Source organism: Dermacentor andersoni, chromosome 3 (genome assembly GCF_023375885.2).
Source record: "Dermacentor andersoni chromosome 3, qqDerAnde1_hic_scaffold, whole genome shotgun sequence".
Taxonomy (NCBI): Eukaryota; Metazoa; Arthropoda; class Arachnida; order Ixodida; family Ixodidae; genus Dermacentor; species Dermacentor andersoni.
Genome location: NC_092816.1, coordinates 202,936,259 through 202,960,263, shown reverse-complemented (window position 1 = coordinate 202,960,263; position 24,005 = coordinate 202,936,259). Strand labels below are relative to the sequence as shown.

Below are 24,005 nucleotides of genomic sequence, written 5' to 3'. Positions count from 1 at the left end.
TGTGTTAGGGAAGTATGGTTTAGCAATAGCAAGTACAGCCACTCCTAATTGTGAGAGATGACTTGGTAGACCAGAAGAGATTTGCAAACGAAAGACAGATGGCGATGACACCTTGAAGTTCTTGCCCCAGCACACCATGACGTTTTGACAGTTCCTATTCAGGTCTTGTTAGTTCTTAACCACTGAAGAAGGGGCTACACTCATTCTAAATTATCTGTACACGCACCTCATTAAGATTAGAGAATGTATCCTGCATCAAAAGGTCCTTACTGCAGAAAATAATTCAAAATTTGTGACGCCACACCGATGTACCGACCTGACACAGAGGTTTTAGTGGGAAATTCAAACAAAGATATTTGTTCTTTGTATTTTTCTCAGGTAATCAACCCTCTTTGACCAAATGAATGGAACTTGGATTTTAAAAGAATGTTTGGCCAGTATAAGCGGTTCTAGTGTTGCTCTATAGTGTCCCTTTAATGGGTGGACATGGAGCTTGGCAGGTCATGTAATGCATGGAGCAGATAACTGGTGGTATATTAGGTTAACAGAATGGGTGCCGAGGGAAAGGAAGTCTACACGAGGACGATATAGGTATAGTTTATGGCACAAGATTGCAAAGTATGCAGGCTTAGGAGTGTGAAAATGTGACAGTGGTGACTGGAGATTGCTGGTGTAGGCCCTTGCACTGCATTAAACAAAAGCAGTATCGACACATAGCTTTCAGATTGCTTATGCTTATGCTTCTCATGTGCAAAAGGATCATACAAGCATGAGGGTTGGGAAACATTTAAAAGATATTTTTACTTGATATTGAAGTTGTCTTAGCTGTCTCGGGTGCCATCGACAATATTGTGATGTCACGACACAGAGTAAAATTTGCTGACATCATGTAGCAATAAGGCTAGATATGATGGTATTGCTTGTTAAAGAAAGCTACCGCATAAATAATCTTCAATGATTATCTAAGTTAATGCGAAGCATTTCTCTTCTGAAGGTGGCACAAAGCTTAAACTAATTCGCTTCCTCCTGGGAAAACACTCGCTCGAGGACTGCCACATATGCCGTGAAATTTTTCTTCGGCAGAGTGCTTTTGAAGATATGTATCTGCACTCAGCGATTGCCGGTCCTCTAATCGGAGCCACTTAGTCTCGGCGAACTTCAGCTCGGCGCATCGCTGTTCTTTGGCTGCGCGTCACTTCTCTTCTTGCTCGCGCTTCCCAGCAGTACGCTGCTCCTCGACCGAGCATTGCCTCTCTGCCTGCTCGTGCTCCACGGCCGCGCATATGTCATCGTCCCGTTGCTTTGCCTCCTGCCTTGCCACTTGGGTACCCATCGCACACCTGAGAAGTCTCAGCAGGGCGTTTGCACTCTTACACTTCTCTTGTGCTTGATACTTTCGAGTACCCATGGTAGTATCTGCAAGTAGAGGCCTATTGCCAACATGGCGCACCTAGTGCAACCGAGCCACATCTATTTGTGGTGCATCCACCGATACCGGCTAGTACCGTCGAGTGAAGGCAGGCGGCAGCACCAATGCAGTAGTGGTGAGTGAGCAAGTGTGTGTGAGCGCAGCACACATTGTCAACGAACGTTGCGACCTTGGCTTTGACTAGGCTAAGAAATGCTTCGCATTTAAAAAGTAAGCAAGTGTGCTGCCTGTGTTTTGTCTGGCTACGCTTGTGTGTGGCAGCTGCAAGCGATAGCAGGAACAGAGCCAGCTGCTGTGTCGTAATGTCATGACACATTCACTCTCTACTACCAAAGCCAAAACTGCTTCATAGAAACAAGTATTGCGGAAAATTATTTAGGGCACTTGGCTATTTTTCCTAACTTATAGACTAAGGCATTACAGCCTTCATTTAACATGCACAAAAAAGAAAAATTTTTACAATGTCATGTCATTATGACACTACAGAGAAACACTAAATTCAGTTTAGACTAATAAACTATTCTTTAAAAACTGTATAGTATTTATAATTTTTCAGTGAGAGGTTGATTCCTAAAAAGGAAAATGGGGGCGAAACTTCCTGTTCTTATAAATTTGTACCGAAACCCGAGTGACAAGTACATCATCGTGATGTCACATTTTTATTGTCTTGTATATGGGCCATTGTAACGCAGCAAAAGTTTTTAAAACTTGTGAAGTTCAGTCTTTGGCTTGTTTAGTATATGATGCAGCCCATCTTCACGGTCAAGAAATTAACTAGTCTCGAGAAGGCACCGTAAACGTCTGTGACATCATGGCAAGCTTGTGCGGGAATGTCACGTCTGTGTCGCGAGCCGTCCTTCTTTTTTGGGTTTCTAAGCTTCCTCTCATGGCAAGAATGGCTTTCATGGTATTGGAGAAGGGTAATACACTGTAATGCAGCTCATTCTGATTTGCTCTTTCATGTCTCTTTAACCACTTACTCGTTCTTTTGTACAGAAGGGCACCAAATGTGCTCGTCTTTCTTTTAATTCTAATTCTCACTCGCTTAACTGGATTAAAAAAGAAAGTGATAAATGTATGGCTTACCTTTTATATTCGCCCAAAATATTAGTGGGGCACAACCGCTCTCAGAAAGGAATTGAAATCATCATAGAATGTGTTCAAGTGCAAGAACTCAAATTTACAACACAAAGTGAGTTGATGATTTCAATGTGCAAAACAACACTAGAAAATCGCTCACAGATGAAGGCACATGGAAAACCACATTTCAGTGCAACATGTCCTCCGTGTGCCTTCGTCAGTGTCAGAATTTCTAGCGCCATTCCCGCATTGAAGATGAACAATCAACTAGCTGATACATTTGCTTTGATGATTTTACGAGTGTGGTTTGTCTCCGGCAAGCAAATAAGAAAGAGCTGGGCACTGCATGAGGATGGCTCGTCTTTGGCAATATTGGTACAGACACCCCGAATGAGTACAGCTCGGGCTCGGCTGTTGAAGGGTGAAGATAGGCTTGCAATGGTGACATTGATTGCAGTGTTTTCTTTGACGACCAAATGTTGCAATCAGGTGAACCTCTGGTCGAGTCTGACGAAGGTGGCCCGGGCGGATCCTCTGCTCCTGTGCACGTAGTGCTGGTAACATCCAATGCTGGTCTCGGTGGCGCTGTAGCAGCTATGGTGAGCGCAGTGCGTCACACCCGCCGGCCAACTTCCTCGCTACACTTCCACGTGGTGACGGACAACGCCACCCAGTTTCATCTACATGCCTGGATGCACCAGGCACAGCTCGCGCAGTTCCAGTACGAGGTGCTCACGTTCCCGCAGACACCACTCGTTGCTCCCGAGCTTGCCAGCATCCTGCAAGTAAGGGAGGCTTCTGGATTTTTATATCATCATTTGTGAGAGGATTTTTCACCGTTTCAAAGACCAAGCGCAAGGAAGTTTCATTTTTGCTAAATAGGTTATACATGAGCAGTACGCACTATTGAAGCAGCTTAGGCTAAGCTGCAAGACTTGTTTTTGTCTAGTTTCTTTTTTTGTTAACAGCTTTAAATAGCACTCAAGCAGTCAGTGCAGGCAATGCAGGGTGATTAAAAACACCCGCTGTGGCAGCCCATTGCGCTGCAGAGCTCAATGTTGCGCATTTGATCCCCCACTGCCATGGAAGACGCATTTCGGTGGGGCCAAAAATGTGCAAGTGCACTTAGATTTCATCATCATCATCATCAGCCTGGCTGCGCCCACTGCAGGGCAAAGGCCTCTGCCATACTTCTCCAACTACCCCAGTCATGTGCTAATTGTGGCCATGTTGTCCCTGCAAACTTCTTAATCTCATCCACCCACCTAACTTTCCGCCGCCCCCTGCTACGCTTCTCTTCTCTTGGAATCGAGTCCGTAACCCTTAATGACCATCGGTTATCTTCCCTCCTCATTACATACCCTGTCCATACCCATTTCCTTTTCTTGATTTCAACTAAGATGTCATTAACTCATGTTTGTTCCCTCACCCAATCTGCTCTCTTCTTATCCCTTAATGTTACACCCATGATTCTTCTTTCCATAGCTCGTTGCATTGTCCTCAATTTAAGTAGAACCCTTTTCGTAAACCTCCACGTTTCTGCCCTGTAGGTGAGTACTGGTAAGACACAGCTGTTATATACTTTGCTTTTGAGGGATAATGGCAACCTGCTGTTCATGATCTGAGAATGCCTGCCAAATGCACCCCAACCCATTCTTATTCTTCTGATTATTTCAGTCTCATGATCCGGATCCGCAGTCACTACCTGTCCTAAGTAGATGTGTCCCCTTACCACTTTCAGTGCCTTGCTACCTATCGTAAACTGCTGTTCTCTTCCGAGGCTGTTAAACATTACTTTAGTTTCCTGTAAATTAATTTTTAGACCCACCCTTCTGCTTTGCCTGTCCAGGTCAGTGAGCATGCATTGCAATTGGCCCCTGAGCTACTGAGCAAGGCAATATCATCAGCGAATCGCAAGTTACTAAGGTATTCTCCGTTAACTCTTATCCCCAATTCTTCCCAAACCAGGTGTCTGAATACCTCCTGTAAAAACGCTGTGAATAGCATTGGAGAGGTCATATCTCCCTGCCTGACGCCTTTCTTTATTGGGATTTTGTTGCTTTCATTATGGAGGACTACGGTGGCTGTGGAGCCGCTATAGATATCTTTCAGTATTTTTACATACAGCTCGTCTACACCCCGATTCCGTAATGCCTGCATGACTGCTGAGGTTTCGACTGAATCAAACGGTTTCTCGTAATCAATCAAAGCTATATATAAGGGTTGGTTATATTCGGCACATTTCTCTATCACCTGATTGATAATGTGAATATGGTCTATTATTGAGTAGCCTTTACGAAATCCTGCCTGGTTCTTTGGTTGACGGAAGTCTAAGGTGTTCCTGATTCTATTTGCGATTACCTGAGTAAATACTTTGTAGGCAACGTACAATAAGCTGATCGGTCTATAATTTTTCAAGTCTCTGGCATCCCCTTTCTTATGGATTAGGATTATGTTGGCGTTCTTCTAAGATCCTGGTATGCTCGAGGTCATGAGGCATTCCGTATACAGGGTGGCCAGTCTTTCTAGAGCAATGTTCCCACCATCCTTCAACAAATATGCTGTTACCCAATCCTCCCCAGCTGCCTTCTCCCTTTGCATAGCTCCCAAGGCTTTCTTTACTTCTTCCGGCATTACTTGTGAGATGTCAAATTCCTCTAGACTATTCTGTCTTCCATTATCGTTGTGGGTGCCACTGGTACTGTATAACTCTCTATAGAACTCCTCAGCCACTTGAACAATCTCATCCATATTAGTAATGGAATTGCCGGCTTTGTCTCTTAGCGTATACATCTGATTCTTGCCTATTCCTAGTTTCTTCTTCACTGCTTTTAGGCTTCCTCCTTTCCTAAGAGCATGCTCAATTCTATCCATATTATACTTCCATATGTCAGCTATCTTACGCGTGTTGATTAACTTCGAAAGTTCTGCCAGTTCTATTCTAGCTGTAGGGTTAGAGGCTTTCATACATTGGCGTTTCTTAATCAGATCTTTCGTCTCTTGCGATAGCTTACGGGTATCCTGTCTAACGAAGTTACCACCAACTTCTATTGCACACTCCTTAATGGTGCCCATAAGATTGTCGTTCATTGCTTCAACACTAAGGTCCTCTTTCCGAGTTAAAGTCAAATACCTGTTCTGCAGCTGGATCCGGAATTCCTCTATTTTCATGCTTACCGCTAACCCATTGATTGGCTTCTTATGTACCAGTTTCTTCCGTTCCCTCTTCAAGTCTAGGCTAATTCGAGACCTTATCATCGTATGGTCACTGCAGCACACTTGCCGAGCACGTCCACATCTTGTATGATGCCAGGGTTAGCGCAGAGTATGAAGTCTATTTCATTTCTAGTCTCGCCATTCGGGCTCCTCCATGTCCACTTTCGTTTATCCCGCTTGTGGAAGAAGCTATTCATTATCCGCAAATTATACCGGTCTGGAAACTCTACTAATAACTCTCCCCTGCTATTCCTATAACCTATGCCATATTCCCCCACTGACTTGTCTCCCGCCTGCTTCTTGCCTACACCGACATTGAAGTCACCCATCAGTATAGTGTATTTTGTTTTGGCTTTACCCATCGTCGATTCCACATCTTCATAGAAGCTTTCAACTTGTTGGTCATCATGACTGGAAGTAGGCACGTAGACCTATACGACCTACAATTTGTACCTCTTATTAAGTTTCATAACAAGACCTGCCACCCTCTCATTAATGCTGTAGAGTTCCTGTATGTTACTGGCTATGTCCTTATTAATCATAAATCCGACTCCTAGTTCTCGTCTCTCCGCTAAGCCCCGTTAGCACAGGACGTGCCCGCATTTTAGCACTTTATGTGCTTCATTTGTCCTCCTAACCTCACTGAGCCCTATTATATCCCATTTAATGCCCGCTAATTCCTCCAATAGCACTGCTAGACTCGCCTCGCTAGATAATGTTCTACCGTTAAACGTTGCCAGGATCAGATTCCAATGGCGGCCTGTCCGGATCCAGAGATTCTTAGCACTCTCTGCTTCGTCACAGGTCTGACCGCTGCCATGGTCAGTTGCTTCGCAGCTGCTGGGGACTGAGGGCTGGGGTTTGATTGTTGTAGTCATATAGGAGGTTGTGGCCAAGTACTGCACCAGGGTGGCCAATCTTGCTCTGGTGAGGCAGTGCGTTACCGGTTCTGGTCACCGGGATCAGGCTGCACTCCAGGCCTGTTTATGCAATTTTGTCAGCATGCGAATTTTTTTTTAATCCGGGGGAAAATTGCGCAGCACCAAGATTTGAACCACGGTCCTCTTGCACGCAAGGCGGATGCTCTACTTCTACGCCATTGCGTATTCGCGTAATGTGCACTGAGATTTAGGTGCACAATAAAGAACGCTTGATAGTCAAAATAATCTGCCTCATATTCATGTTGTGGCATTGGCTTTTAAAAACAGAGAATGTAAACTTCTTTAACCTTGTGGTTAACAGATATGACACAGTTACCAGCATTGCTTCTGAGATGTTTTGTGTTGCGTGGGCATCACTAAATTTATGAGGTCATGCTTAGGCATTGTGCTGGTTCTCAGTATTCAGGGTTCTGCATCATTTCCAGCAAGCAATAGTGGCAAATTTTAATGCGTCAGCATTGGCACACTCATGCAACTGGAAACCCGGCGGCACCCGTCTGTTACCTAGCAGTGTGGGAGAGCCTGAAAGAGTGAGGAGGATGATGAAAGTGCGTGTTGTCAAAATTAGAGAGGAGGGATGAATGAGGGAGAGGGTGTGTAAAGGAGGGAGAGGGTGATTAGATGTCGCACCTTAGGAGCTTGTAGGAATGCAGGTGGCATGCGACATAGCGCTTCGGTGTTCCCAGCTGGCAGACCACCAGGGTTGAGGAAGGAATCGCGCTATGGTGGACTGCAGCAGACTTTGCAGGTTGCGTGGGGCATATGACAGGTTCAGAAATGCCTTGTGAAGGTGCGTATCTTTGAGCACAGCGTGAAGTGGCATGTCTAAGGCATTGTTAGGGAGCCTTGTGGTGTGCTTCAGCTGTTTGGTTACTCATGGCTGGTGAAGGGTTAATGCTAGCGCATTTCCATTTGATCAACCATTTGTTTGTTCTTCAAGTTTCAGTGTCAGAAATATCTATTCTTGTGAACATTTTGTGTAACTTGAGCTCATACTTGAAGTGGAAAATATTGCATGACACTCCTATGTGTTATCTACAACATCTGAAACTAGGCTCCTTACATGGTCCAAATTTTGTTGCGCCTTTAATTGTTATACGGTGACCTGCAAATTTTTATGATTCTACTCTCTTTGCACTCAGTTATCCTAAGAAGTTTGAGCTTTACTGTACGCAGCAATCATGTCCTAGAAAATGCAGTTTGCGCATTTGTAATGTCGTTCTAGGCTGTAATGCCCATTAAAATCGTTCTCATGCAGGCTGAGAGAGATGTGGAAATAATATTTGGCATAGGGAGAGTCAAAGAACTGAAGATGAATTCCAGGATCTAGAGACCAAAAATTGATAGCTTGCTCTGTCAAATTTTTTCTTTGTTTTCTTTATGGTACCTAATATTTTCCTATATTATTTACATTGTAGACATTGCACTTGCGCTTGACCTTTTCCATCCCCCCTATGTAATGCTCTAATGGGCCCTTAGAGTACTTAAATAAATAAATAAAAATGTCTGAAAAAATTATTCATGAGCCATTCTGCCCTGCGAAGGTGGAAGACCAGCAAAGCTGTTTAGTGCACTACACAGAGGTGACCCAGAATATTGAACAAAGGTAAAAACATATTTATCAGCCTAATCTGTGGTCATTGTGGCAATATAGATACGGACACACATTCACGTATCACCTCTGTTATTAACTGTGCCTGTCATGCAAGACAATAAATGGCTCATACCCCCTTAAGCAATGGCTCATGCCCCTGTAAACACGGCCTCCCCATTACGGTGGCAGAAGAGAAGTCAAATTCTACCCTGGATTGATGAGCAGCAATGGAGCCAGCTGTAGAAGAATACGATGAACAGAACACGTGAGCAGTGACACTAGCACGTTTGCACGGTTGGCACCGAGAATTTGTCAAGTCCTTTTTGAAAAAGTTGTATCTACAAAATATTTTTTTTTCCAAGAACATCTGTTCTTACCTTTGAGAGTGGGACCTCTTTAGGTCCTACGTGTTGCAAGGGTAGTTAAAGGGTGCTTTACAAGTGCCTGAGCTCACAGGGGTATGTGCCATTGAGCTTGGACCCTTTCTGCACTATCGCCAGGATAGGCCCACATGATGATTTGTTTTTGTTAACATCTCAGGCACATTTTCTTTCCAGATCCCAGCCATAAACAGCTTTGCTGGAATACTTTTGACTCTGTTTTCTAAATGTCTCTGTTGCAACCTGCTTTTCAGCTGCTGCACGCCAAGCTCTACCTTAGCCGGCTGCTGCCTTCACTGAGAGGTCCAGTCATAGTGCTGGATGATGATGTCATCGTGCAAGGTACGGTGGGCCCTTACCTTCTAAATTTCACATTGTTACTTACATTGTTGTCTAACAGTATCTTCTATGCTGCTCCTAAAGTGTGGATTTTATGCAAATACCTGATGTGGCTATAGCAGGTTGTTTTCACAGTAGACTGGTTTGGGATCTTCTTAAAGGCCATGGTACGTTGTCTGCAGTAATATGCATTTGGTGCCTTGAATAAGAAGAAACATCTAGAGTTGCCAGCCACTGCACGCCGACTCACGCCACAGAAGTACACCAGAGGCAGAACGAGATCACCGTGAAACTGTTGCCTGTGCATCACGTGTTCACTCTCCCAGAGTTTTGCTGAGCAAGTTGAAATGCTGAGTACTACACAAGCAACAGAAGCCCCGAATTTTGCAGTTGCATTCCGGAATCTACACGAATGGTTTGAAAGCAATGTTTCTGTTCTCAAAGAATTGTCATCAAGTGGTAGAGGAAGGACAATTAATTATGACATGCATCCTTTGTATCAGGCCTTGAAGAACGATGCTAGAAGATGTGAGCTTAGTGTAGTGCTGTCAGCGTCCAACATGTTACCGTGGATTTACTGGGCCCTACAGGAAAAAGTGGAGGGAGCCTAATGGTGGCATAGCCAGAAATTTTGGGAGGGGGGGGGGGGAAGGGAGGGAGGACATGTTCCACACCTTGAATGAGGAGGAGGAGTAAAGGGAGGGTGGTTGTCGGCTGCATAGTAACAGAAAAATTTTGAGGGGAGGCATGCGTCTAGAGGGCCAGCCCCAGGCTGCGCCACTGGAGCCGAATAAGATTTTAAAATTGTTGCAGTATCAAGCTTAAACAGCAGGTACACTTATATCGGATATAACAATGAGCATCTGATGCGCCGTCAACTTTTCAATGTCTTCTATGGTAGGATCAACCTGACTACAATGCGCTCATGCCGCATTATCAATTATTACAAATAAATATAGCTAATATGTGTGTGCACCAAAAAGAAAAAGAATGCAACATCCTTGGTGAAAAAAATGCGCACCACGTTGCCACACCCACCTTTGTTCCGTGTGCCCCGCACGGCACACCTTCGTCACATCGCACCACCAGCCTCGTACACTCCTCTCCCTTCCACCCTCTCGCTGACGCCGGAAAGGTGGAAGCGGTACGTGAGAGAGGCCACGAAGGCATGCCGTGCTGGGCCCATGGCAGAAAGGCGGGTTGTGGCAAAGCAGCTGTAATTTTTTTTTTTCTTTTCCTGCATTTTGTGTTCCTTTTCTTTCCTGTGCAGACACCCAGCAGCCAGTTTTTAGTTGTTATAGCCATTAATGCACTATGGGAACATTGTAGTAAGAGGTTCACCTTACCATAAAACTCGCACAGCTCATTGTGTAGGTTTGAGTAATGTCAAAATCTGAGTAATGCTAAAAGTGGGTTCGACTGGGGCTTCTGTCTGTCTACCTAAAAGCTTTGTACACTTCTCCTTCCTGCTTTTTTACAATTATCGGTTATAACTGCGGGAAAAACCTCCACCTATGCGCCATGTAAGGTGGAGGTTTTTAACTCACAGGCTTCTTTGCCTAATTTCTTGTGTATGGCCTGGCTGCTGTTGGCTGGTGGGTCGGTCAGTAATCTTGGCAAATAAGTTTCTGGATGTATACATAGGAAGGTTATGTGTGCTAAATGCTGGTACCAGCTTATAAAACCCTTGCATGCCGACTTACAAAGTAGCTTGAGTAAGGACACCTTTGTTCTGCGTAACAGAAAAATTTATTCCTACATAAAACCTGAACAAATAATGTTGCCTTGCCAGTATACTACAGCAACAGCATACTGACCTGTTAATGAAACCGCTCTATATATTTAGTGGATTCTTTGATTTACTTGACCTTCATTGGTTTATCGATTCCATATGCCACACTGGGTGTTTGCCACTCTTGGCCAACCCTCGAAAATTGGTATGGGCCACTGTGACACAACAGGTACAGAATACCTAAATGCACCGAATTTTCGTAGGTTTAAAGAAAATAATAGTGCACCTTAATATAACATGTCTCTGACTTATTTGAGAAAAATATAGCATACCCCCAGCCCCTTAACGTTTGTAATCAGAAAAAATGAGATATGAAGAATTTACTTTCACAGAAGGGCAATCTTTTTGCAAGATGAACTGCTTTCACAATAAAAGAATGCGTCGTCGTCGCTGTTTCTCATTATTGGCCACAGATACCAAGCACACAAAGGCGGTATTCTATACTGATCTATTTTACAGATACAGTAGAATCTCGTTACAACTAACTTTGCGGGACCGCCGAATTTAATTCGTTAATTCGAATTATTCTAGTACTGAAAAACCAATATTTTCATGTCAGTAATGTAACACAACAAAAAAAATTACATACCTTTGCAGCAGATGCATGTGTTTGTATGTAAATACCTTATTTACTTGCATAATGATCACACTCGCATAATGATCGTACGCCTGAATTTTGTCGTCAAAATTGAATCTTTTTTCTTTGCCGCGTAATGATCGCACCCCAAACTTGTCGAAGCGACATGTTGTGTGCCAAGTTTAGCTAATGATGATTGCGCTTACGATCTGTCAAATGCTGTCGAATGCTACGCGAACGACTCTTCAAGACATACGAAGCAACCTGCACCAAACATTCCAAACAATCTTAAGCAGATTCCCCATTTCATTCCTTTCATCACTTCCTGCACTTCCATGAAAAAAGCTACAGCCAAACTTGCCTTGGCTTTATTACTTGTAGGCTTTGAAATGGTTGTGGTCAGCAACAACAACAACAAAAAAGGCGCCTTTCGATTCTTATCTTCTGCACTCATAGGCACGCAACAAATCACAAGCGGCAACAATAGTAGCCACGTTTACACCGATACGCTAGAAATGTACCTTATTTATATGCCGACATTTGTAACACAGCTAAGATATTCGCCCACCCTTAGCGGAAACGTGCCGTATTAGGATAGTAGTGCAGACAAATGCTGAAGTTTCCACAGCATGCCCACCATGTGTTTCTATGTCACTGGCAGCTAAGCGTGCCCATCTCCGTTTTCATCTCCTCAAAGTGGACATGGCTGCGTTACTGCCGCAAACTTGCCGATATTAACAATATTATTCATTACTGATACGGAAGAAACTGTTTCAATGCCCGTGATGTACTCATAGAGAAGAAAAAAAAATCTCGTTTGGTGCATTCGGCTTGCCCCGCCGGCCGCCATTGTTGTTTTGGTGTCCCGCTCTGTTACAGCAGCAGCCGCCTGTTTGTTGACCTGTTGTCATTTCGCGGGAAATTTAACTCACATAATGATCGCACCCCTGAATTTGTGTCAATATTTTTGACGAAAAAGTTTGATCATTATGCGACTAAATACGGTAATAAATGAGAACGCTGGGCACAGGTTAACTACAGTTTATTGCTTGAAGAAGTCTGTAATCTTCTTCTGGCGAGTAGACAGCAAGCGCTGCAGGACGAACGCCTCCACATCCTCGATATTCCTCTGAACATCATCGGGGACTTACAGCGCCCAAGGAATGATCGTGTCTTTTCTAGAAAAATTTAAACATCCGTGCAGGAAACAGTCTCTTCCTCTTCATGTGTTGATCCAGTGTTGGCATCATCTTCGTTACTACTGCAATCTTCTTGCTCACGCTCTTTATTCATAATTTCTTCATTGATGAGCTGCGCAGATGTAGCCGCCGCGCTGTCGCTGTCAATGTAATCATCGAAGGTCACTGCAGTGTCGACGGGGAGCTTCTCGGTAAGCTCATTCCACAGTTCTGGGTTGAGCTCCTGTGTCCTCGGAGTCTTGTGGTGTAAGTGGAGCCTTTAAAAGGCCTGCCTTTCGTCAGCAGTTGCTGATCGTGCTTGCCTTCACGTTCCACCACGACCCTGTAGGCATTGCTGCAGCTTGATGGATGTTTACCTGTGTGGGCAACTTCAGTCGAATATTGATCAGGAGGCGCTGCACAAGACGCTTCCGAAATTCAGCCTTCACACATCTGATGATGCCCTGGTCCAAAGGTTGCAGCAAAGAAGTACAATTCGGGGGCATAAATTCAAGTTGCACATTGCTCAATTGCATGTTCACGATGCGCCAAGCAGTTGTCAACGATGACAATTTTTCTGTCTTTCTTCTTCATTGTGTCGTCGAGCTGCAGCAGCCACTGACTAAACAATCCTCGCGTCATCCATGCTTTTTTTGTTGGCTCGGTAGTCGCAAGGCAACGAGACAACGATTTTTCAAGTAGCGCAGCTTAGCAGACTAGCCAACAACTAGCAGCTTGAGTTTTTCCACGCACATGGAGTTGCAGCAGAACAGAACAGATACATGGAGACGTGATTTCTTTCCGCCCTTGCAGCTGTCACCTTTGAAGTTCATTGCTTTATCAGGCAACAACTCATAAAAGAAGGTCGTTTCATCGCCATTGAAAACGTCGTCTGGAGAGAAAGACTCGATGATCTCCTGAAAGCGCTCGTTCTGCCAGGCAACCACACTGTCGGCATCTGCTGCCTTTTGTTCGCCACAAGCAACCTGCCACGCAATGCCATTCCTTTGCCGGAAGCGGTAAAGCCATCCGGCACTTGCATCGAAACCAGAGATGTCCAAGGCGGCCGCGAACTGTAGCGCCTTCTCTTGAATAATCGGGCCTGACAAGGGCACATCGTTTTGTCTTGCATCCTTAAACCACGTGAGGATGGCATCATTGACGTTCTGGTAGTTGCCAAGCCGCAAGCGTTTTCTTGAGGGAGCCAGCTGTGACTCTCGATGCAATTTCGTGATCTTTGCCCGATCCTTGAGCATTGTTGACGGAGGAATATCACGCTCCCTGCACAGATCGACTTGCTTTCTTCCAGCATTCAGTTGCGTCAAAATGTCCACTTTTTCTTTGACCGAAAACTGGCGTCGCTTCTTTTTATCGCGGGGGCCAGGAGAAATTCTCAGCAAAGCGAATGCACAACACAATCACAGCACCGATAACTTCGCAACTCCTGCCGACGCAACTCCTGCTATCAACGTGGTGACGCTAGGCCTACGACGTGGTAGGAGAGTCCGAACATAACCATATGCGATGCTCCCGCTGATGCCGGTGCTGCTGGGGCTGTACCTGTTGAAACGGGTTCCCCATCGCTACAGTGTACTAGAATAGGGGCAGTGTGTTCAGACGGCGGAGCGCGCCACGCACTGCTTTGAAGCCGGCAGCGTATACAGGTCCCGGATGCATGCGGCGGCGCTGCAATCACACGGGCTGTACGCACGCGTTCTCCATGTGTTTATTTATTAATTTATTTATTTCAGAATACCGCAGGCCAACAGTTATGGCCCATGCAGGAGGGGCTATACAAGGCATGGAAATACACTGCGACATAAAAATAAAAAGAAAAAAGAAGGGCAGTTTAACAGATTGCCACTAATAAACAAGCAGGAAAATGTGTATACAGTAGAACCCCGCTGTTACGTTTCTCACTGCTGCGTTTTCCTGGCTGCTACGTCGTTTTCATCCAGTCCCGGCATAGCTTCCATAGGATCCAATGTGTAAGGAACCCCGCTGTTACGTAGTAGCTGTGAAAACGTTCCCGCATGATGCGTCGCAACCCGAACCCGCCTGGGCTACTTTTTAATGTAGGCAACGCACTCCAACCGCCATTTTGGCTTTTGACGAGTTTTGACCGGGCTTGGCTATGGAACTGGCTGCGAGAAGCCGCACGCCAGTTCGAGAGGCCGCCACTAGGTGGCCATTCGTGAAAAATGCTCTCACTATCATCACTGTGATTACGGTCACCACATGGTTTGTTGAACGGGTCGACTCACGGAGGAAGGAAACTCAGGAGAGGCCCTGACGTCGCTCGTCGTGAAGCTATAGCTAAAGGGAAGCCGGAAGTTGGCGTTGCTCATGGCGTTGCTCTGCCTATCGGGCCAGCTCTCCTCTCTTGTTTACATTTCTCACGATACCACGCCGCGCTGCGCGCAACCAGTGTGCTCGGACGCGCGCGCTCCGCAGCAATACTAAAAATCGTTAGCACGTTAGCATGATTACGCCAAAGAGGGCAAAATTTCCCGCGGATATTCATTCGTCCGTTGCCATTGCCGCGGCGCGGTGACAACGAGGAGCACAAGCCGCATGATGCCGGGGAGTTGCCAAATCCTAGCTTTGGAGAAGCCGTCGCGGCTCTGGACCTCCTCCGCAGGTACGTCGCACCTCACAGCGACGCTGACAGCAATGTGGCCTTCCAGGCTATTGAGAAACGTGTGGTGATTTCTAGCGAGTGAAAGAAACGGCAAGCCACCATTCTAGACTTTTTTAAGTTCTAAGCGCACTCTGTGGAAATAAATTGTCAATAGTTGAAGCTGCACTTTTTTCATTCATCTTCGAAGCTTTCCTCACTGTTGCGTTTTCCTGGCTGTTACGTTTTTTTTCCTTGGTCCTGTGAAAAACGTATGAACGGGGTTCCACTGTACACATGTACATATTTATACATATGTACATGTATACACACATATACAGCACTCATTCACTCAAACAAATACTCTTCTAGAGCTTTAACAAAATTAGAGGACTGGAAAATGGCCCCCGGAAGACAGTTGCAGTCAGAAACGGTCCTCGGGAAAAAACTGTGTTTGAATGTTTCAGTTCTTGCAAAAATTGGTTCCAGTAAATGACTTCCTGTGTGGTGTGTTCGTCTAGACGAAAGCTGTTTAAGTACTGCGGGATGCGAAATGTTTAGTTTATGTGCTAAAAGGTTATGCATGAACAACAAACGGGACATTTTCCTACGTACTTGAAGTAGTTGGATGTTATTTGTTTTCATTAGTGTCGTAGGTGAATCAAGCCTTCTGTATTTGTTATAAATAAACCTAATCGCTTTCCTTTGCACCATCTCAAGCTGGTAAATGTCCTTCTTTATGAACGGGTCCCATAAGACCGACGCGTACTCTTAATTTTGATCTAATAAATGTTAGGTATGCAAGACGTTTAAGCTTACTTGGAGCACCTCTAAGCTTCCGCCTCAGAAAGCACAGCTTGGAAAATGATGAGGAACAAATGTCTGCAATATGCGCAGACCAGGTTAGATCGTTTGTTATTGTAACCCCTAAGTATTTATGATGTGTGACCTCCATAATAGAATGATTTAGAAGGTTGTAAGAGAAAGGAGAAACCTGCTTTTTGCGCGAAATTCGCAAGAGGACAGTTTTATCTAGGTTAAGTTGCATATTCCATTTAAGGCACCATTGATGAACAGCTAGTAGTGAGTTTTGTAAGAGGCAATGATCATTACGCTCGTTTATGCTCTTGAAAAGAACGCAGTCATCTGCAAAAAGCCTGACAGAGACATTTTCGGAAACAGCAGCCGGCAAATCATCAATATAAATTAAAAATAGCAGCGGGCCTAAAACGCTTCCTTGGGGTACACCTGACGTAACTGGAAGCACTTCAGATTTACAACTGTTAACCCCTACGTACTGTGTCCTGTGTTTTAAATAAGCATTAATCCAATTAACAAGGTAAGTAGGGATGCCAATACTTTCCAGTTTATAAATAAGTTTACTGTGGGGAACTGTGTCAACTGCCTTGCGGAAATCTAGAATAAGTACATCAATCTGTCCTGATTTATCAAGCACAACAGAAAAATCATGAATCATGAATCATGTTGCGGCCAGTTGTAGCGTGCTTGCCATGTGCTTGCTCTGAAGGAATTTCTCGAGTTTCTGTCTCGTTGGGAGTCGCATGCAAAAGGATTGCCATTTGTTGGGCGTGTTGGTAGTCCGACTTGGAAAGCATATTTAGCGCCAGCAAACAAAGACAGAAGGGAAACGACACCACAATGCGCTAACTTCAACTTGATTTTCAGGAAACGCCCGCCTATTTAACTGTGCATGGGTTAAATAGTTGGGTGTTTCCTGAAAATCAAGTTGTTGAAGTTAGCGCATTGTGTTGTCGTCTCCCTTATGCCCTTGTTCGCTGGTGCTAAATATACTTTCCATTGCAAGAGGACTTTGCGGCTTGAGCCAGTCGACGGCAGATGGGCTCCGTGTGACATTGTGCAGCACTTTGGTTCTGTTAGAATACATGGAAGGAGAGGGTTTAAAATACCTATTGACATCTAGACTAAGCCAGTAAACGTTGGAGAACTTCTTGTGAGGTAGTCGCGCGGATCCAACATTCACCCAACGCCGTCTCAATTTTTTATTGTTGTGAATTACTTTTTTATATCTTGGCGAAGGCAATGAAAACAGGGAACACAGAGGTCAGTAAAGGTTTGGTATCGCTACTTCACTCACCTGATAATTCTGACATGGAAGGGGACGTTGCGTCACAATTGACAAGTTAGTTGAAGATGGAAATCTGACACTGGTAGAGCAAAGGCTAAACAATACTCCGGCAGAGCACTGGGCTTATGTGGAGGAAAGGAACGATGACCACCTCATCCATTATATATGGCAGGGTATGTCGCGCAGAAATTTTTTACTCGCAAGATATATGAGGACTGCCGCTCTCTTCTTTTGCAGAACTCTAGTGTCGGTAGCAGTCTCAAAATTCACGAAATTTTTGACAGGGAAGGATTGCTGTATCCCTCCAAGTTGCTTTTTGAAGCACTAAAGAAACTTGAGGGAATATATTTACAACTTTCTTCAACAAAGAGGAGCTTTGCAGCGACAGCATAGTTGATGTCATGATTCTAGTGAATTCAAAACTTTAAATTTGGCTTTGCCATAGGCTGCAAATTACATGCTGATGATTTCACATCAGCAGTTGTGCATTTTTATGTCTTAACAAGGCTCCACTTTTACGTTAAAGGTGTTAATCAGTGAAGAGAAGCACGACGAAAAAAAGAAATTGCACTTTAAAGTTAGCTATACTGTTCTTAGCAGGCTGGTGCAACATATGTATGCTGACTCTTCTTTGTCTTTTTTGTCTGAATGCACAACTTTTTCTGGTGCATTCAAAGAGCTAATTTTGTGAATATAATTAAAAATGAATTAAATAATTTGTTTGCGCATATTAATTCCGCTGTATGTTTCTATTGTTTGGGTAGGAATGTACTTGCACTGTTCTTCTGTGTTTTGGCATACTGTGTGTAGTTTTGTAGAGATCCCTTTTACTTGGCGTCTTTCCTACCTGTTTTATTCCTTCCATAGAAATTTAGGATGTCGGTCTGTCTCATGCTCGCACATGAGCCTGACGTTCGGGAACACTTCATGATGTAAATAAAAAAATTCACGAATAAACTGTGCAAATATAGTTGCGAGGGGTTCGCGAAACAGAATGGAAGAACGAGGGACAAATGTTTATCGCGAAAGAAGGTAAATGCCAAGCAGGAATGCTCTTTGGCTTTGGGCTATGTACGTACATGTTATTTTGCCTTCTCTTCTACAACAGCGGCTGAGGAACTAAGCGCATGACTTTGGGTGGCGGATGCCGCGGCCGCTTTTTTATGAATGCGAACCGCAAAAGAAAATGTGTGCACCTGGAATCCGAGTTGGTTTAAATCAATTTGATGTGCGTTACTACGGCGTTATTTGCAGCCGACTTTCCCGTCCGAATAATTTCTGGTTACGTGGCAGCGTGGCTCAAAACAATTTTAACGGCTTTACGCCGGTGTCTGCAAAACATTTGCTGTCAGGTTAATAAATCCGTCTACTGGGCGTTAAGGTGCGCTAGGAGTGCACATACAATTCATCTCTTATATGAAGTGAGTTTCGGGGATGCATCTTAACATCCGCCGAGCATTTGCACGTCTATTTGATGGCGACAGAAAATGATTATCAAAATATCATCATGCAGCGCTGGCGCTGCGCCGTATGTTCCGTACAGCCCATATTCCTACAGCGCCATCTCGTGCTATCTACAGGAAGCGCCTCAGTGGCGACCGCTTCCTGAACACACTGCCCCTATTCTAGTACACTGTACCAGCGCATGGCTGCTGCTGCTGGGGATGATGATGATAGGTGTGAGCCTCAGGGATTCGGTACCGAAACTTCAACGGAACTTCATAATAACGAAGCATCTTGGTGATTGCGGGATTAAATTACGTACGTTATTCTGAAATATTCAGTAATCTGAAATTCGTAGTACTGAGTTTTTTACATTGAAAATATAGGCATTTTGGCAGGGATTTAAAAAAATTTTTTATCTGGAAAGTTTCTTAATGTGGTGTTCGTAGTAACGAGGTTTTATTGTAATACTGTAATTTTCGTGAGATCTTGCAGGACTGCATTTATTGGACATATTGATGTTGAATCGGACGGCGTTTCGGCACTGTGCAAAGATAGCGAGCTGGGCACAGCCTCAGAAATGCTGACAGCCATATACGCCGGCACATCTGGTGCAGAATTGCACGAAAATCTCGCGAGAACGATAGCACCTCTCAAAGTGATTGACTGAGAATACCACTTCAGGTCGTAGTCGAGCACAGAATGAACCCACGGCAACCTTCACGAAAACGTGCTCTGTCGCCATCTTGTGATAGTGGTGAAGCTGCTTGTTTGTAGGAAGCTCCCACATTGTGGCACATTTCACGTGTCATATGACACAGCTGTGCTCCTGCTGTTATTGTTTCTTCAGTGAATCATGAGGGTAGGATTGTGCCTACTTTCGAATATTTTATCACTTACTATGCTATTCAATACTCGCTTCGGCACTCATTTCAGTATTCGAAGCATTTGAAACGAATGGACACATATTTTTTTTTTTAGTATAAGCCTCACCCTCAATCACAATGCCCCATAAAGAAGTGAAAAATTCATAGAAATAGCTGCATACAATGTCAAAAGCTGTGCAACACCGGTATCCATTTGGGGATGCGCAAATTATTCACATCGTATCTTTGTGTAGCGATTCTGTTTCCCACCTCTTCTGTGATGCTGATGATGGCGGAGGGTCTGCGCTGCCATGAAACCACACCTCAAGGCAAAAGAAATTGCACATAAGCCATACCCTGATCTTACTGTTAAACTTTTAAAATTTTTACTGTGTGGTAAAGCGCAAAAAATATGGTAGCATAGCTTATAGCCAAGAAAGGCAAAGACAAATTTGTTTGCAGTCACTTACTCATTTCCGCACTGGCTTGATTATTCAAATATATTATTTTCTGTGCCCGTATGCCCGCTGTGGATAGATCTGCGTTGATGCGTCACTAAACCGCAACTTTGGTGGCCAACATCTGGCTAAACAACGCTGGTTAGGCCCAACAGCCAAGGCAAGCGTGGCGGTGTTTGCTGAACTATAGCTGAAAGTCAGCCCCTCATCGGTGATTTCACCCCATATCTTCCGCGCTGTTAAAGACGCGTCCCCATGGCTGTCAAGGTAGTGTGCGCCTGGCACTTTAGAATTTGACCAGCATGGAAGGGCCCAGGCAGAGATACAAGATGATCCACGTAACGAGTAACAATTAACTTTTAATTGCATCATTATGGAGCGGTCAGCTCTACAAGCTTTCTGACAGAGTGCGACACACACTCTAGCTTGTGCTCAAGGCTGTTGAAGGCTGAAGTCCTTTGGCAAGGGCGTCCTTTATCGAGTCTGGAATGCCCTCGCTCAGAAGAAGGAGAGAGCGAACGCTCTCCATGCCTGCAGCCGGCACTCAGTACACGGAAGCCAGTGCAACATATTTTCTAACCACCAGGGGTGCCGCATAGGGAAAGGCGCACATGCAGACACCACCAGCGTCTTCTGTGCAGAGGAGAGGAAGGAGCGAATGCACGCGCGAAGCGTAATCATCGCGCGTGCCATGGGGAAGGAGGCAACAGTGTGCATGCAAGGGCTAATGTCTTTTCATTGTTGCGGCCTCCTAGGCATTTTTAAATGGTTGTGGGAGGTGCGGCATATTTGTAATGTCCGGGCTTTCGCCATGGCATTGGCGGCGTGACACAATTTCTTCACCACACAAGCCGGTCGTAGCAGACTGTCCCTCAGGGCAAGGGAGATCCCGACAGGCAGGGGAGTGCATCCACTGTCCAAAGAGATTGAACTGGCAGGCGGTTGTCCCACAGCTTGCATCCGGTAGACAGTTTCTTCCAATAGCGGTTATGTTCTGTAGCGAGAACTCCGCCAAATGTATTGTGAGGTCGAGCTGCAGCCTCAGGTTCGCGGAAGGCATCCGTCGGAACCACACTGAAAACATGACTCGGCTGGCAAGCAAGAGACATATTCTGACTAAGCTTTGCCAGGCTTACTACATCCCCATTTTAATACCACGCCAAGCTACCAAAATAATGCAGCAGCAACAATATCAAACATTAATTAGTGACACTGCAAAACACATTCTTAATGAATAGAGCAAAACAAAAGCCATAGTTCAAAAACCTGAGTCAGGATGAAAAACAACACAAAATTGATACTCATCACGGTATACAGTAAAAGCTCATTAATTTGGATCTCACGGGACCGGCAAAAATGTCTGAATTATTGGAATGTCGAATTAACGAATGAGCAGGCAAAACAACATTAATATCAAGTTGGAGAAGCATACCTTTATTTACAGAAGTACCGTATTTACACGACTGTAAGTCGACTCGAATGTAAGTCGGCCCCCCAATCATGTGACAGGAAAAAAAGAAAGCATACTTGAGGGCTCATTCCGTAACGAAAAGTTATCAGTCGCTGGCATGGTCACTGGACTACTCGTCTTCACTTGTGCCATCGTCATCGCTGCTACGGTCCCACAGCATGCTGTCATCCACCGAAATTCCACATTTGGCAAACGACTGCACTACGACATCTTGTGGAGCACCAGCCCATGCCGAATGCACCCTAAGACATGCAGCCGTCAGAGAGGCTCTTTTGACAGGTCCGGTTGGCGTAAGTTCTCGGTCTTCTGCCGCCAACCACTCGTTGTACTCACGGCGGAGCAGGTCCTTAAAAGGTGAAGATCCGGGCTTGTTTCATGACCATGTCGCACTTCACTGGCAGGGACCGATCACCCATTTCAGCAATGCACCCCACAAGCTTGGCCTACAGCTCCGAACTTCGGCCCGTGGGAAATTCTTCGCTTGGCGTCACAGGCAAAGCTTTTGCCAGTCGCCACTCTCGCACCACCCATTCAGAAACATCCAACTTTCGGCCCGCTGCGCAGTGATTTGTTTCTTTGGCGTAAAGGATCACAGCCCTCTTAAACGCTGCTGTGAATCAGGGCCAAATGTTTAGTGGGCCTGGAGCACTCATGACGACTTAGGAAGCATGGAAGTAGCACGTAGCCAGTAGTCGAGTTGAACACGTCAAACTAGGAGCTACAGGGAAATAGAAACACGTGAGCGGCGTCTGCTCTCCCATGAACTATCAATACTCCCTGCAAGCGCCACCGTTTTGGGGGTGCCGCCACAAATAGAACACCGGCACTTCCATCGACTATCGACATCCCCCATGGGTGTTGTGTGTGCTGTAAAACTCTAAAAAATGTTTAAATACCCTTCTGAAAAGCAAACAAACACGCGCGATAGCGAAAACTACGAGTAGGACCATGCAGCAAACATAAAATTGAAACTACGTTGCAGCTCCCCTGATATCTCGTTGCTCTCGCTTTTTTGGTGGTGCCATGTTTTGGTTTCGATTGTAAGTTGAAACCCCCCCACTTCAGATTTCCAAATTTTAAAGAATAGGTCGACTTACAATCGTGTAAATACAGTATTTTGCAATAGCCGTCTGCTTTTTTGCGCAGATTCTAGCTGACTTCACAATTTTTCTTAACTTTTCCAAGTGGCCAACAGCCCGCAAACTGTCGGAAGTGCTCAGGCAAACGTCCTCCAATATGAGAAGCGCATACGGGACTTTTTGTGAGTTGCAATGAGGTCGTGGCTGCACCTCCTCGCATGACTCTTCGTCTGAATCATGGTCTTCCTGGGTGCCCGTGACATCATTAATAATTTCTTCATCGGTCAGAAGACCAGTCATGGCGACACAATCATCAATCGCGATGTAGTCCTGAAGGGTCAAATCTGTGGGAAGGACAGCATCGAAGGTCGGGCAGTCATCATCGATGGACTCGGCTGACACCTCATCGGCTACTGCCGCATGCTCGGGCCTCACAAAACCGCTGTGCCGAAAACAGTTGGCGATGACTTGCGGAGGTGTATTTTTCCACACGTGAGAGGTGTATTTTTCCACATGTGTATTGCACCGAGTAAGTCCACTTCATACAGCTTTCCAACTTCTGAGCATAAGGTCATTCGCTGTAGCAGGTGCTCTCGGTACTTCGACTTCACGTAGGGAAGGATACCCTGGTCCATCGGCTGAAGGGCATATGTAGTGTTGGGCGGCAAAAAAACTACCTTGACGCTCTTCAGTTTGACTGCACAGTTATGTGCACTGCAGTTGTCAACAACCATAATTATCTTGCGGTCCTTAGATGTGATGTGCCGGTCTAACTGCTGCAGCCAGCCTCGAAAAATGTCCGAGGTCATCCAGCCTTCCTGTTCGCTCTATACTCGACAGGAAGGCTCTTGAGGTTTTTTAAAACAATGTGGCTTATGCGCCTTCCCGATGACGACAAGTGGCAAGCGCTCCATGCCAGTCATATTGGCAGCAAGAAGCACAGTTATCCTTTGCTTGCACTTCTTGCCACCAATGCACGGGTCCCCTTTGAAAGTCACCGTCTTGTCGGGCAGAGCTCTGAAAAATAGAGCAGTTTCGTCTGCATTGAACACATCACTTGGTTCATATACGGCGATGTGCTCAAGCAGCTTCACATTTTTCCACTGTTGTGGTCACGCTTTCATCAATGCTGGCCTTTTTCGCTGCACACACTTCTGAAGGCAAGTTTATGTCTCTCCCGAAACCTCGCGAACCACCCTCCTGAAGCTCTGAACGATTCAATGTTCATCATTGCAGCCTACTTCTCACCTTGTGCCATGATGAGATGTCTGCTCAAAGGCAGATGCACGTTGTGACAGTCAGTAATCTACTGGAGCAAAGCTTCTTTGAGCTGGGGATGAGCTGCGGTTCGCAACCGCTTTCTTGATGCATGAAACTTCTCACTTTCGAAGGTTTGAAGAATCTGTTGTTCATTTTTCACGTACGTTCCCAACGTGCT

The 24,005-nt window shown here is 45.2% G+C and overlaps 1 protein-coding gene across 1 annotated transcript in view; it reads left to right on the top strand.

Moving 5' to 3' along the window:
- The window catches only part of LOC126524355 (glycosyltransferase 8 domain-containing protein 1-like), a 98,416-nt gene that overhangs the window by 13,622 nt on the left and 60,789 nt on the right, over positions 1-24,005 (top strand). Inside the window, exons 3-4 of the mRNA XM_050172683.3 lie at positions 2,999-3,294; positions 8,895-8,982. Of these exons, the coding sequence (XP_050028640.2) occupies positions 2,999-3,294; positions 8,895-8,982 (384 nt within the window). The remainder of the gene's footprint in view (positions 1-2,998; positions 3,295-8,894; positions 8,983-24,005) is intronic.